This window comes from Neovison vison, chromosome 4 (genome assembly GCF_020171115.1).
Source record: "Neovison vison isolate M4711 chromosome 4, ASM_NN_V1, whole genome shotgun sequence".
NCBI classification, from domain to species: Eukaryota; Metazoa; Chordata; class Mammalia; order Carnivora; family Mustelidae; genus Neogale; species Neogale vison.
Window position 1 is genome coordinate 145,944,180 of NC_058094.1, and position 14,855 is coordinate 145,959,034.

General features: G+C 42.5%; 1 protein-coding gene across 3 annotated transcripts in view; it reads right to left on the reverse strand.

The window, feature by feature from the left end:
- Positions 1 to 6,216, reverse strand: part of LOC122904745 (gamma-secretase activating protein) — an 83,792-nt gene extending 77,576 nt beyond the window's left edge. For all 3 annotated transcript variants that reach the window (XM_044245884.1, XM_044245883.1, XM_044245882.1), the window contains exon 1: positions 6,077 to 6,216. In XM_044245884.1, coding sequence (XP_044101819.1) covers positions 6,077 to 6,185 — 109 coding nt within the window. In that variant the 5' untranslated portion in view covers positions 6,186 to 6,216. The remainder of the gene's footprint in view (positions 1 to 6,076) is intronic.
- Positions 6,217 to 14,855: the final 8,639 nt, after the last annotated feature.

Sequence of the window (14,855 nt, forward strand, 5' to 3'; positions counted from 1 at the left end):
TTCACTTTATAGGAAGATGTTAGCCACATGTGTAAATTTTGTTCCCAACATCTTTGAGACAAAAATCAGATAAAAGTGTTTGTCTTCGAGTGACCATACTAGGAAGAGGCGGGGGGAGTCATCGCAGAGCCTGATACAAAAATTTGAATTGATTCCTATTATATAGATCAGGAGGTGCTAAAATGTGATTCTACTTATGACAAGTCTATTATGCAAATAATTCACATAAATCCTTGGCTCAACATGACCAGATATTATAATTCCTAAACTTATAAACATCATTATGTGATTTATACCCATATTCTGAATAAAATGAAAAAAAGCAAGGATGGGGTGATTAGTTAAGCAACAAAAAGGCATGAGAATTAGAAAAGGAGACTAGGAAGGTAGGGGAAAGTAAAGTAGAGAATATTAACGATAAAGACAATCTGTCAAAACCAGAACTCTGGCCCCCAAAACCTGTCTGTGGAGTGGTGGGATGGGGTATACAGGAGGCAATAAGGAAATATTATTCTTAAATCAGTCACCTGGTAAAATATATCACTTCTCTGGTAAAGACGAATGATTACAGTATCTGAAAGATGAATCAATCTGGTGTATCACAGGTCCAAGAGTAATCAGAGCAGACAAGAAAATACAGGCAAGAAAACCTACATTCTTTCTGGTCTTAAACACATATGACATTTAAACCTTAGAAAATTTGCATACTGCAGACTCTTTCTTAGTTTCTTGATATTGATACATGGCAGTAGAGAATTAAGCACTGGCTAAAAAATCAATACATAAAATCCATTGTATTGCTATATAGCAGTAACAGCTAGAACATGTAATTTTTTAAGTATACCATTTATAGAAGCAACATAATATCACAACAATCTAAAGATAAGTCTAGCAAACAGTGTTCAGGACTTTCATGAAGAAAATTCTAAGACTTAGAGTGATAAAGAGAAAAAAGAGAGTCATAAAGAGGATCTAGCTAAAAGTAAATCATACTTGGTTCACAGTTGTAAGATTTAATATTGTAAAGATGTCAATTCTCCCAAAGCTGATGGACAGATTCAATGCAACTCAAAATTCCAACAGACGTTTTGGCGAAATCTGATAGGCAGAATCCAAATACATATTTGAGGATGAAAGAGCATTGGATAGATGAGATAGTCCTGGGGACTGCTAAGGTGAGGAGGCTTACTCCATCAGTTCTAAGACTTATCATAAAGACAGTTATTAAAATGTCTTCATCTTAAGTTGACAAAAGGAACAAAATTAAGAACCCAGGAAAGGGGACCCACACATATGTGGAAACTTGATATGCGACAGAAGTGGCTTTGCTGTCAATGAGAAGAAGTAGGTCTGTTTGGTTACTGATAGAGAGCTATTAATATAGAAACCCAATAGAATTTACAAAAGGAATTTTAACACATGTACGCTTATACATAACAATGAAGCAAAACCATTTACCCACCACCATGCTTAAAAACGGAACACTATGAAGACTCTTGAAGGCTCTTGTGGCCCCGTCTGATTCCTACCTCATATCACATACAGAAACAAACACCAGATGGATTAAAAAACAAAATGGAAAGACCAAAACTTTTAGAAGTTAATTTAAAAATGTTTTCATGACTCCTAAATAGGAGAGGATTTCTTTAAAATATCCAAAAAAGCACAAACCAGAAAGGAAAAGACTCATAAATTAGACTACATTAAAATTAAACACCCTCCTTTATCAAAGGCACCCCCACTATAAACTGGGGGGGAAAAAAAGGTGAGAGGAAATATTTGCAACACATACGATGAACAAAGGATTAGAATCCAGAACAAAGAAACCTTAAAAGTCAATATGAAAAAAAAAGAAAAAACCACAATAGAAAAATGGACAGGATGAACAGACATCTCATAAAAGGGGAAACTTAAAAGGTTGATAAATATAGAAAGATGCTAAACCTCAGACCACAGTGAAATAATATTTAGACTCTCCAGTTCAACAAAAAAATTAAAGATCTGGAAATATCAAGAGCTTGTGAGGATACAGAGTACAAAAACTTTTCTATACCACGAACGGGATTGTCAGTAAGTACGAATGCCTTGGAAAACAATTTGGTAGTGCTCAGGAAAAGTGAACACGTGCACAGCCTATGACTCAGCAACTCTAGTCAGACAACCATCCTGTAGAAACTTGGGCATGTATGCCCTTTAAGAAAGTGAGCAAAACCGGGACACTTGGGTGGCTCAGTTGGTTAGGCCGCTGCCTTCGGCTCAGGTCATGATCCCAGGACCCTGGGATTGAGTCTTGCATCGGGCTCCTTGCTCAGTGGGAAGCCTGTTCTCTCTCTGCCTCTGCCTGCCACTCTGCCTGCTTGTGTGTGCTCACTCTCTCTCTCTGACAAATAAATAAATAAAATCTTAAAAAAAAGAAAAGAAAGTGAAAAAACCACCAACTGTAATAGCAACCCCCAGAAACTCCCCAAATGTCACTACCAGAAAAAGAAAAGCAAAGTTAGGAAGCACCCTGAGATGGGGAGTATCCAGGATATTTACCAGGGAAGGTTCAGTGAAGTGGGATTAACACTTGGAGGAGGAAAGGGAAGGAAGAAGGACCACGAAGGAGGAAAAGCTGAGCTACAGCAATGTCGGGTAACTTTGGGAGAGAGGCTCTTACACTAAAATGGATTGTCAAAATTGTCCTGTGTTGAGTCAAAATGGCCAGGCCTTCATACCCCACCTCAGTCCCTAATTAAATGTGGGCCACGCGCAAAATGTCCTGACTCTGGATGAGAAAGTCCTCCATAGATGGCAATCCCTGAAGGAGCCGACATCTGAAGCTTATCTCCCTCACAGCACTTGGGACAAGCTCTTCCTTGAAAGGAAGATCTAGGGGTGCCTGGGTGGCTCAGTCGTTAGGCATCTGCCTTCGGCGCAGGTCACGATCCCAGTGTCCTGGGATCGAGCCCCATATCTGGCTCCCTGCTCTGAAGAAAGCCTGCTGCTCCCTCTCCCACTTCCCCTGCTTGTGTTCCTTCTCTCACTGTCTCAATCTCTCTCTCTCTCTCTCTGTCAAATAAATAAAATCTTTAAAAAAGAAAAAAAAAAGAAAGAAAGAAAGAAAGAAAGAAAAGATCTAAGCATGTCCACCACCATGTGTGATGTATATCCACACTTTGGAATATGATACATCAGTGATGGTAAGTGACCTATAGCAGTCAATGTGGATACTGAAAAGAGAAAAAGCAAAAAAGAATGCATATAGTGTTCTTCCATTTAAAGTTCACAAACAAGCAAAATGAAATGATATTTTGCATAGGGGGCTATACATACAGGTTAAAACTACAAAGAAGATAAAAATGCAAATGGTTGTTACCACTAGGAGAGGATAGAGAATTAGGATCAGATCCGGAAACACAAGAGCCTTCAAAAGTCTTGATAATCGCTCTTTTTTTTAAATAGATTTATTTGAGAGTGAGAGAGTATGTATGCACAAGTGGAGAGAGGGGCAGAGGGAAAGAGTTCAATGAGACTCTGCACTGAGTATGAAGCCCAACGGGAGGCTTGGTATCGGGACCCTGAGATCATGACTTGAGCTAAAATCAAGAGTCAGACACTCAACCGACTGAGCCACCCAGGTGCCCCTGATATTGTTCTATTTTTTAAAGTGAGTGTGTGGTTTTGTTTTTTGTTATTTATAGGGTACATGTGTTAAAATATTCTTTGGCATAATCGTTTTAGTCTTTAAAAGAAATACTTTTTCCACTTATTTCAAGAGAGATTATTTTCTAAAAGTTCAACCCAGAACCAGGAGTATTATGTAGTAACCAAATCAGGTCTCCTTACTCTTTAACCCCTAGTTGACTAAAATACTATCCCACAGGCACTGAATATCCATGGCTAACTTAGCCTCACTCCCTGGTCATTTTGCTAGGAATATGTCATACTTAGTGAGTATTACTTGGCACCAATAAGAAATCTCCAGTTGTATTTGTTGATGTAAAAATATTACAGCTTCAAATTGAGATAGCATGTGTGCAGAGAGACATTACAATGGTATAATTACTTATAATTTACATTTGAAAAGCTGAGACTTTGAAAGGAAAATAATTTGTCAAATGTGTGGAGTAATAGCCATGCTAGAAATAAAATAGAATCCCAGATTCCCCTGCCAGTGCTCCAAATTAGAGAAGAGGGATTAACTGGGTTTTTTTGGGCTACCTCCCACTGGTGATCATCGGGAGTTAACAATTCTCTTAGCATACAGAGCTAATGATCTTGCCAAGGAGTTCTGCAAGGGCAAAATACTACCAGTATTAGAAAAAGCTGGTATTTCTAGTAGGTTTACCTTTTGAGGACCTAAGTTCACCTGTGGTTTAGTGGAATGTCAATATAAATTTATGTCTCTTCACAAAAAGGCACAGGGAAGCGAAGGGCTAGCTGGTTCACACACAGCCTTTTCAATCACAACACACATCTCGGAAACATAAGACTGTGGCATTTCATACTTCACCAGCTTTTCATTTGCAGACACCTGCCATTTAGCTCTATGGTGTGAAAACTCAGGGAAAGGACTACTCTGTGGTGGAAAGGAGGCGTGGAGCTGCCTATTGTATTTTAAAAAGTTAAACCTTCAAGACCTCTTCAGGAGACTTCGATTTTTTCCCCCCAAAAAAGCAAAATTTTACTAATAATGACACCTCAGCAAACTCAAGCCTTGAGCTATACAAAAGGGACTCCTTATTTGGAACTAATAACCAAAACGCCAAGACAAGGTACCCTACACATAATTCGGCTAAAGCCACAGGATAGTGTGAAGGTATAAGGTAGGGAGAGAAAACTCTCATCACAGTTAAGGGGGATGAAACTGTAGATATGAGGATAAGCCTTCTAAAAACACCCTCCAGCAGTCTACAGTGTTTAAGGAAAAACACACTGAAGTAGATAGCTCCTATGTACAAGGCAGGATCCAGGGTATGACAGCTTTGAAGCTAAATTTAAACCTTGAGGATGAATCATTATTTACAGCAAACTTCTTAAAAAGAAAAAAAAAATGTGAGAAATCACAGAGTTCCCCTTCTTTAAAGTTTTGATTGATCAGTGCTGGAAAGTCTCAAAAGTCACTTTTGCCTTCCTCACCAAAACCAAAACAAAGGATTTTTGAAACGGATGAAAAGCAACGCCTCAACTGTGAAGGAAGTATTCTCATGGACCCTGAGGAAGCTGGACAGCAAACCTGACCATGGCTGTGTCACACCCCTCTTTGCTAGCTGGCTCAGGTGCTGTTATGCTCTGGGTTAGTGGCGATGGGCTTGGTGCCTCTTTGGGAAACAGCAAGCTCCAGTTCACTGCTCACAGCCTGAAAGCAGACCCCTGCCCTCTGGCACTCACATCTGAAATGGCATGTCTCCTAAATCATGGACAGTGTTCACACAGAAGCATCTCACAAAAGTGAAGACAGACTGCACAACTGTTAGGTATTTTTATGGTGGTTTTTTTCGTGGCCATCACTCATCTTTTCTCCTAACGCAACAACTTTCAGGAGCCCCCAATCTTGGCAGAGCCCTTACAGGGCTGGCGAACCCTCCCCGGCAGCTGAGATGTGAATGAAGCATAGAGAAAACCCTGTCCTACTCTTTGCAGCCTTGGGCCAGAGGAAGGCGGTCTTGGCAGCTGCTCCTCCACGCCCTGCCCTGACGAGATGATGCTGAGGTACCACTAGTGTCCCCGGCCTTTCTGTTAAAGGTGGCTGGCTGGGCAACAAGTGAGCCAGAAGCTGGAGGACTCGCTAGAAGAAGCAGCGCAGTACAGCCCCGACCATGCCCCGGGCCGCCCCTGACCTTCACCCAGTGGCCGGGGTGAGGGAGGCAAAGCCGGGACTCCAAACAGGGAAGAAGCTCACCCCTTCCGCACCAACCTTCACAGGCTGGCAGGGGCCAGCCCCCGAAGCGACCCCCTGAAGCGACCCCCGGCTCCGGTCAATGCCCCCGACCTCGGCCCCGCCCGGGAGCCCCCGAGCTGAGAACGACTCAGACTCCATCCCCTCGCCGGCTGCCACCTGCCCCCACCCCGACCGGACGCGCGCCTCCAGCACCTGGGCCGCCGCCTCGGGCCCCGGCGGCCGCCGATGCAGCCCGCTGCGACCGCAGCCACGGGAGCACGTCCTTCCGCAGGTCGAAGTCGGAGACCAGACGGAGAGCCATCGCCCGGACGCGGCCACCCGGCGGCTCGGGCCCCGCGCCGCGGGCATTCCCGGCCCTCCGCGCGCCACCTCGCCCTGCTCCCCCGGCGCCCGCCCCTCCTTCCTCTCCCCCGCCTCCCCGCGCCGGCCGCTTTCGGTTCTGCTGCGGCCCGGCCCGGGGGAGCCCGGAGCGCCGCCTCCTCCAGGCCTGCTGCGAGCTGGGCACGCCGGGCTGGGGAGGGGGAAGGCGGCGGCGGCGCAGAGCCCAGGACTCGAACCTTCCACGGGCGTCCTTCCGGCGGAGGGCAGTGGAAGGAAATGCTGTTCAGGGTCCGTGGAGATGTCGCTAAACCAATGGTTTCTAAGCTATGCTGCACGTTAGATGTGGGCGCTAGGCTTACTTTTCTTCTTCTTTTTTAAATCTTCGGTTGTTTCCTCTGTGCAGCAAAGTTGGAAACCACTTGACAAGACAGAGGTATTTTAGCTAGTTCATCTGAGAAGGTTCTAGTTCATCGCAGGGGCAGAAGCCTGCAGCATCTTGGGCTATTGGACCCAGCTTCAGGGAGATGATATTTAATTAGCAGTATTTAGGTAGCAGCAGGGAGCAAGCATGTGAAGTCGGTTCTATTTTGAGAGATAGGGAGACATTGGAAAGGGTTAACAATCTTGGCACAAACAGGTCCTCTGCCTGTTCAAGAGGTTCCCTTTTTACGAAGGAAATTGTTTAGGATTTTAGGAACTGACTTTTACGAAGCTGAATTGTTTAGGATTCCTGCTGTGTCTAGTCTTTTAAAAGTGTTCTCATTCTTCCACTTTGGGCACTTCTCATCCCCACCCCTTCAGATAAATCCAGTGTTTTCTTAATTTCGCCGCTCAGCTTTCTTTCCACTCCCATGCATGTACCTTCAGTAAGTTTAATGATTGTTGTTCCAGATTCAATCCATCCTGAACATCAACTCCAGGTTATTACTCCCCCACAAGAAAAAGCTATCCTCCTGTCCCTATGCAGAAGACCAGCTGACTGCCCTAGTAAAGTGCCTACACTTTAACTGACCTTTACCCCCTTTGTACCTAGAACTTCAGCTCCAGACTGAGCTAACTTCCAGAAACCCTCTGATTCCACCCTCCTTAAAAAAAAAAAAAAAAAAAAAAGACCAGGTCCTTCCAATCTGAATTCACAAAGCCTTCCCACACCTTCAGCTCACTGCAAACTTCCCAACCCTGAACTCCTAGAGAGATACTGCCAGTATGTTTCATCTGATAGTTATATACTATCTGGAGACATGAATATTAAATCCGAGTCTTGGCATATCCCTTTGTCCCCTTGCCTCCTACCAAGGACACCTGAAAAGTGCTCAAGTTCTTGAAGAATGAGTCAATACAGTAATAGACTAAAGGAAGCCTTTTCACCTGTTCCTCAAAGTTAGGATCTGAAAAGCTGCCTGCGTTGCAATCATCTGGGAAGTTGTTTTTCAACGCAGACTCCTAGGCTCCAGTCTAGACCTGGGCAAGGCCTGGAAACGAACATTTTAGCCAGAGTGTCACATGTTTCTTAGGCTTACTAGGGTTTGCAAGGTAAAAGAAACTACTGATCTTGCCTTGGAGACATGTTTCTCCAATTGAGATAGTAGATGATTTCAGGTAGAACTCCATTACTCACCACCCTTTACAGAGGAAAATCCTCCCACCTGTAAAGTGCATGAATATTTAGACATGTTTCATGAGGCTACTAATATTGCTGGTGCACAAAAAGGAGGAAGTCATGGGGAGTTACTACAACAAATGTTTCACATCAAATGAGGCTTGTTGAGGCTCCCCCACCCCACAGTTAACCTCTATTTTTGCCAAGCAAGACTGATACAATCCTCATATATAGTCCTCATGAAGCCGTGATTATATAAAAATTCTCTCAAAGTTAAGTAAAAAGGAATGTAAAGAACATAATGACCCAGATAGCAGAAAGAGGAGGCCCAAACCATGAAGGCAGTATGTGAATGGCTGAGCTTTGGAGATCATTCGCTAAGGAAAAGACTGGTGAATGGTGACGTACTGGCTTAAAATTTGTGAAGGATTATAGAAGAAGAGTGCTGGTAGATTATCCTTGAATTCTAGAGAAGACAGGACTGGAGACAGTCATAGCTTCTTTATTTAAAAAGCTCCATCCAAAAGATGGAGGTGTTAACTTGATTGTGAAGATGGTTTCACAATGTTTATCAAATCACATTGTACATGTTAAATATATATAATTTCACTTGCCATTTATATGTCAATGTTATATATATATATAAAATTTCACTTGCCATTTACTTGTCAATAAAGCTGGAAACAAGAAAAGAAAACTGCCTCACAGACTCATTAAGCACTGGAACTGGCTTTGGGTAGAGAAGAAATTTTTCTGCTTCTTGGGGATTTTGTGGTTTTTATTTTTAAAGATTTTATTTATTTTTTATTTATTTGGTCAGAGGGAGAGTTTGAGAGAGAGAGATCACAAGCAAGGGGGTAGGGATCGAGGGAGAAGCAGGTTCCCCGCTGAGCAGAGAGCCTGATGTGGGGCTCGATCCCAGGACCCTGAGCTCACAACCTGAGCCAAAGGCAGGTGCTTAACTGACCGAGCTACCCAGAAGCCCTTCTTGGGAATTTTAGAAATAAACCATCATCTTCCTTAAAATTGGAGCACAGCACATAATTGGAGACTCAAAGATCTTATAATCAAGGCCTTTATTTGTAGAATGGTACTGATGCTCAAAAAGGTGAAATGAGTGTCTGGTCTAAAGCAGAAAGTTAAGCACAAAGTTGGGCTCTGAACAAGTCTGGTGGTTGTGTTAATTATGTCCACTGAACTGAATGAGAGTAATCTTACCTTACGGTCTGAGCATTTCTAGTTTCCTAAACACCATACCCTGACTTGGGTAGGATTCTGGGACCCTTGTGAGAAATCGTAGAGCTTAGATCATATAGATCATATGGTCTCCTCATGCTAGCTTAGGCTCTTTGTAATTTTATCTTGAGTTTCAGAGTAGAAGGAAATGAAAATAAGTGGAAGTGTGGGTTGTGAATCACTTACAAATGAAAATAGTTTCTTGACGAGAGATGTTAAAATGAAAAGTTCTACTCCACTCTCCCAACCAAGACCAGAGGTTGCTAAGTAACTTGGCATTGAAGAAATTAGAAAATGGTCTATTTAACAAATTGAACCCAAAAGTCTAAAACTGCAAAGGACTAAAGATATGTGTTTGAAATCTGTATTCAGTGGAATAGCAAACGTGCTAAAAGAAGGGTTCCTTTTTTGTTGTTTTGTTTTAAAGATTTTATTTACTTAGCCTGAGAGAAAAACAGTGGGAGGCAGAGGGAGAAACAGGTAAAGGGAGAAGCAGATTCCCTGCTGAGCAAGGAGCCCAATGTGGGACTTGATCCCAGGACTCTAGGATCATGATCTGAGCCGAAGAAGGAAGACCCTTAACCAACTGAGCCACCCAGGCATCCCTAAAAGAATGTTTTCATTAATAAACTCGTATGTGTTGAAATTAAGTAAAAGTATATCAACTAAAAACCAAATCTTGCATAAGGCTAATCCTTTGTGAGCACAGCTGAGAATTTTTTCATGAAAGTTAATAGAAGTTACCAGAATACCCATTAGAATCTAAATGGAAGTAAGTTTCCTCTGCATGTCACAAGAAATAATCAATGAAGTTTTGCAGCTAAGATGCTGTAGCACTTGCAATAAGGTGACCTCATATGTAGATATTCAGAAGGCTGCCTCCCTATTTAATTTTTTTTTAAGATTTTATTTATTTATTTGAGAGAGAGTGAGTGGGAGGGAGCGGGAGAGAAAATCTGAAGCGGACTCTGCACTGAGCACAGAGCCCAACGTGGGGCTCGATCCCACCACCTCAAGCTCACGACCTTGAGCTCATAACCTGAGCCAAAACCAAGAGTCAGATGCTTAATCGACCGCACCATCCAGGTCCCCCTATAGAAATTTTTTTTTTTTTAATTTTATTTATTTATTTGACAGAGCGAGAGAGCACACCAGACAGAACAGCAGAGGGAGAGGGAGAAGCAGGCTCCCTACTGTGCAGGGAGCCCGATGCGATGCGGGGTTCAATCCCAGGACCCTGAGATCATGACCTGAGCTGAAGACAGTTGCTCAACCAACTGAGCCACCCAGGCATCCCTAGAAATTTATCTTTAATAGAAATGCTTAAACATATTTAAGTAAATATTTTTTTTAATTTTATTTATTTGACAGATAGAGATCACAAGTAGGCAGAGAGGCAGGCAGAGAGAGAGAGAGAGGAGGAAGCAGGCTCCCCACAGAGCAGAGAGCCCGATGCGGGGCTCTATCCCAGGACCCCAGGATCATGACCTGAGCCAAAGGCAGAGGCTTTAACCCACTGAGCCACCCAGGTGCCCCAACATATTTAAGTAAATAAATTTTTAATGTGGTGGTTATTTGCCTCCCTCAAATCTATTTGCCCCCAGTCAGGTGGTAACATTTCCTCTGGCCAATGATTGATTTAGGAATGGGCATGTACATGGGTCAGGATTAAGTTCATCAGAGGTTAATGAAAACCCAAATTAAAAGGGAATTAAACAGGGGACGCCTGGGTGGCTCAGTGGGTTAAAACCTCTGCCTTCGGCTCAGGTCATGATTTCAGGGTCCTGGGATCAAGCCCCCCATCGGGAATCTCTGCTCCGTGGGGAGCCTGCTTCTCCAACTCTCTCTGCCTGCCTCTCTGCCTACTTGTGATCTCTGTCTGTCAAATAAATAAATAAAATCTTTTTTTAAAAAAAGCGGTATTAAACACACAAGCTTCTCCTATGTAACTGGAGGTGGGCAGTCCATTACTCGTAATGGAAGTCCCTAAAGTCATCAAGGACCCGGCTTCTTCCAGCTTTTTGTTCCACCAGCCCTTTGAGTACATCCTTATCCTCAGGATCCAAGATGACCATGAAAGCTTCAACCGTTTTGTTTGCTTTCCAGAAATGAGAATGGAAGAACAGTAGAAGAGGCTGCTTCCTCCCTTTTATGGATACTCTCCGTTCTACATAATATTTTTACTTATATTTAATTGACTAGAACTTAGTCATATGGCTGAATATAGATGCCAGGGAAGCAAGGAAATACAGTTTTTTAGCTGGCTAGCCATATGTCCAGATAAAATCAGAACAATATTACTAAAGAAAGAGAAGAGAAGGGATATTCAGAAGTAACTTGAGGTCTCTGTCATGAGCCTGAAACCTAATAATGCAAGGCATCCTGGGGCTGTAAGGAAGCCTCAGCTATGTTTCTTTCTGGGAAAGATTGATCTAGTCCTCAAAAAAGGAGACATGGGGAGGGGAGATCTTTTTCAGCTTTTACATATTTGAAGGGCTGGACATGCTTCCAGAAACTTCACCAGTCTTACCGCAGTCTGAAGATGGAATAGAGTCCACAGATGGAACTGCAGAAAACTGCAGAGAAAGGGAGCCCTGGTCTGTCATTCTTGGCACCAGCCCTACCATTAGCCTTAAAGATAAAGACTTCCTACTGTTTAACAAGATAGAGTCAGGTTTTATTTTACTTGCAGACAAGGGGCTCAATTTTAAAGGACAATCATTTCAATTTTTTGGTAGCTTCCACCAAAGAGTTCTATGATCATAACATGTTTTCATTTATTTTTAATTCATTAATTTTATTTAAAGGTTTTATTTATTTATTTGACAGAGAGAGAGAGCACAAGCAAGGGGAGCAGCAGGCAGAGGGAGAAACAGGCTCCCTGCTGAGCAAGGAGCCCAATGTGGGACTCGATCCCAGAACCCTGAGATCCTGACCTGAGCCAAAGGGAGATGTTTAACTGACTGAGCCACCCACGCATCCCAACAAGTTATTTTAACATTTATTAGGATACACTGTTCTATAGTTTTGTATTGTTCTTATTAACATAAATGAAATAACATTGAGAGGCTTGGAGGGAAAAAAGCCCAGATAAGCAAAAAGAGTTCCAGAGCCCTAATAACTTAAGAACCTCTGGATCCGATTACACTTGGAACTCATTCTATCAGCACACTATTTGATTACATGAGCCCATAGATTTCCTTTCCTATGTAAGCTAGTTTGAATACGACTTTCAGTTACTTCAGCTAACCGCACCCCAAATCAAGGATTCTCAAAATTTAATAAGCATACACATCACCGATCTTGTGGGTTTTTTTTTTTTAAGGTTTTATTTATTTGTCAAAGAGAGAGAGAGAGTACACACAAGCAGGCAGAGTGGTAGGCAGAGGCAGCGAGAGAAGCAGGCTCCCCACCGAGCAAGGAGCCCCATGCGGGACTTGATCCCAGGACCTGGCACCATGACCCGAGCCAAAGGCAGCGGCTTAACCAACTGAGCTACCCAGGCATCCCTGATCTTGTTAAACTGTAGATTCTGATTCAGCAGCCTGGGATCTACAAGGTAAGAAGCTTCCAGATGCTGCTTCCACTCTTGGTCCATGGAGGACAGACACCATGACTGCCAAGCTCTGCTAGTTATTGCAAGTATCTTCCCACCCATGTAATCCTACTTGACTTTCAGCCCCAAAGACAGCCAGGTGAGGACAGGCTGGGATGGGCTAAATCTGGAGATGCCCCAGATACCCCAGAGTCTGGAGAGAAGTCCAACATGGGGGTGAATACGGATTCCATAAGTAGGAACCAGGCCGTGAACTACCAGTTCTAGCAGCAGACCACAGAAAATCAGAAACTGAGAGGAGGGGGCATTTTAGAAAAAGGAAAAGGCTGGTAGCCCAGGACTTCTAGAAAGCAGAGACTGGCAAAACTTACTGCGCTGGCTCTTTATAGGAGAGATACAAGCACGAGGTAAGCAAGAGATGAAGCAAGGCAGTGAATCAGTCTGCATTTTTTTTTAATTTATTTATTTGACAGACAGAGATCACAAGTAGGCAGAGAGGCAGGCAGAGAGAGAGGAGGAAGCAGGCTCCCCGTTGAGCAGAGAGCCCGATGTGGGGTTCGATCCCAGGACCCTGGGATCATGACCCGAGCCGAAGGCAGAGGCTTAACCCACTGAGCCACCCAGGCACCCATCAGTCTGCATTTTAATACAATTCCTGGATGATTCACGTGCTGATTAAAGTTTGAGAAGTACTGTTCTAGCTACCATATGCTTTATTTTAATTAATTTATTATTATTATTATTATTATTATTTTGGTGGACAAGCAAGCGATATTATTGAGCGATAGCAAAGTGATAGCACAAAGCTCCCGAGGAGGGAGGGGACCTGAGAGTGTTGCCTGACCCTATGCTTTAAGAAAGAATTGTTTTCTTTCTTTTTCTGTTTCTTTGTGACAGAGTTCATGAGTTTCAAGCCTGTTTTGGCTGGCTGCAGAGTAGAAGCCTCACTCCAAGGTGCAGGAGTAAGAGTCGTCCTCCGAAATAACCCACTCTGTTCACATCACAACTAATACAATAAATGGGCATCTGAAGGCAAGACCTTCTTTACCTGAGTTCACTCTTCTCAGTGTTTTACTTAATGCGACTCCAGTAATAGTATTAGAGATCTACACATTAGGAGATGGAAAAACATGACATCTTTCCACAGAATTTTTTAAAAATATACAAGATGTTCAAGGTGGAAAATCCATATGTCCCCAAGTCACCAATTCCAAATTCTGTTATGGTAAGGATGTTTTTATAGTCATTTTTTAGAATTTTTAAATTCTGTCCTAAAAATGAAAATGAAGCACACTAACATCCTACATACTTTCTTCATCTAAGAAAGGAATCATACTTAGATTTGGTTAAAAATAGAAGATATAGTCCCATTTCTTACGAGTTACAAATGGAATTCTAAAGACTGTCTCAACTGTTAATAGTTATCTCTGAGAAATGTAACTCTGCCAAATTTTTTAAAAACCTTTAATTTTTTTATTTTGAAAATGGCATTAGTTAAAAATATATTTATATCTTCACACTGATTTTGATAATAAAATTATTGGTCAAGGGCGCCTGGATGGCTCAGTGGGTTAAGTCGCTACCTTTGGCTCAGGTCATGATCTCAGGGTCCTGGGATCAAGTCCTTCATCGGACTCTCTGCTCAGCGGAGAGCTTGCTTCTCTCTCTCTCTCTCTCTCTCTCTCTCTCTCTGCCTGCCTCTCTGTCTACTTGTGATCTCTCTCTGTCAAATAAATAAATAAAATCTTTTAAAAAAAAAATTACTGGTTAAGCTTTAAGGGACCATGTTCCTGACAATTTGTGCGCATTTTTGCCCTGTGTAGTTGTGGAGATGACTGAATGCCAAGGGACATGGTAGGTTGTTTATATGTTTTCATAGAGACCTGACACTGTGTTTGTCAGTGATGGATAGAATAGCTGTTCCAATCTGCTTACTTATTTGCAATGTTAGTATGAGAGCATGCTCCCCACAATTGTTGAAAAGAAAACTGACATAAATATTTTAAAGCAATGTCCTAAAGAACAATAGCCTTATGATTTGCAGAGGAATATAGGACTGACGTTTAACAAGATGGACTAGACAATGGTCTGAATGCATTCAAAAGAAATTATACCTGAGGTAATCATGGACTACAGAAGTATTGGGGTGAAAGAGTCAGAAAGGGTGCAAAACATTTCTGGCAGCAAGAATGCTTCACAAAGTTCTTGTTAAAGTTTACTAAGGAGTAAATATTATTAACTGGGTGGGATTACTGTAT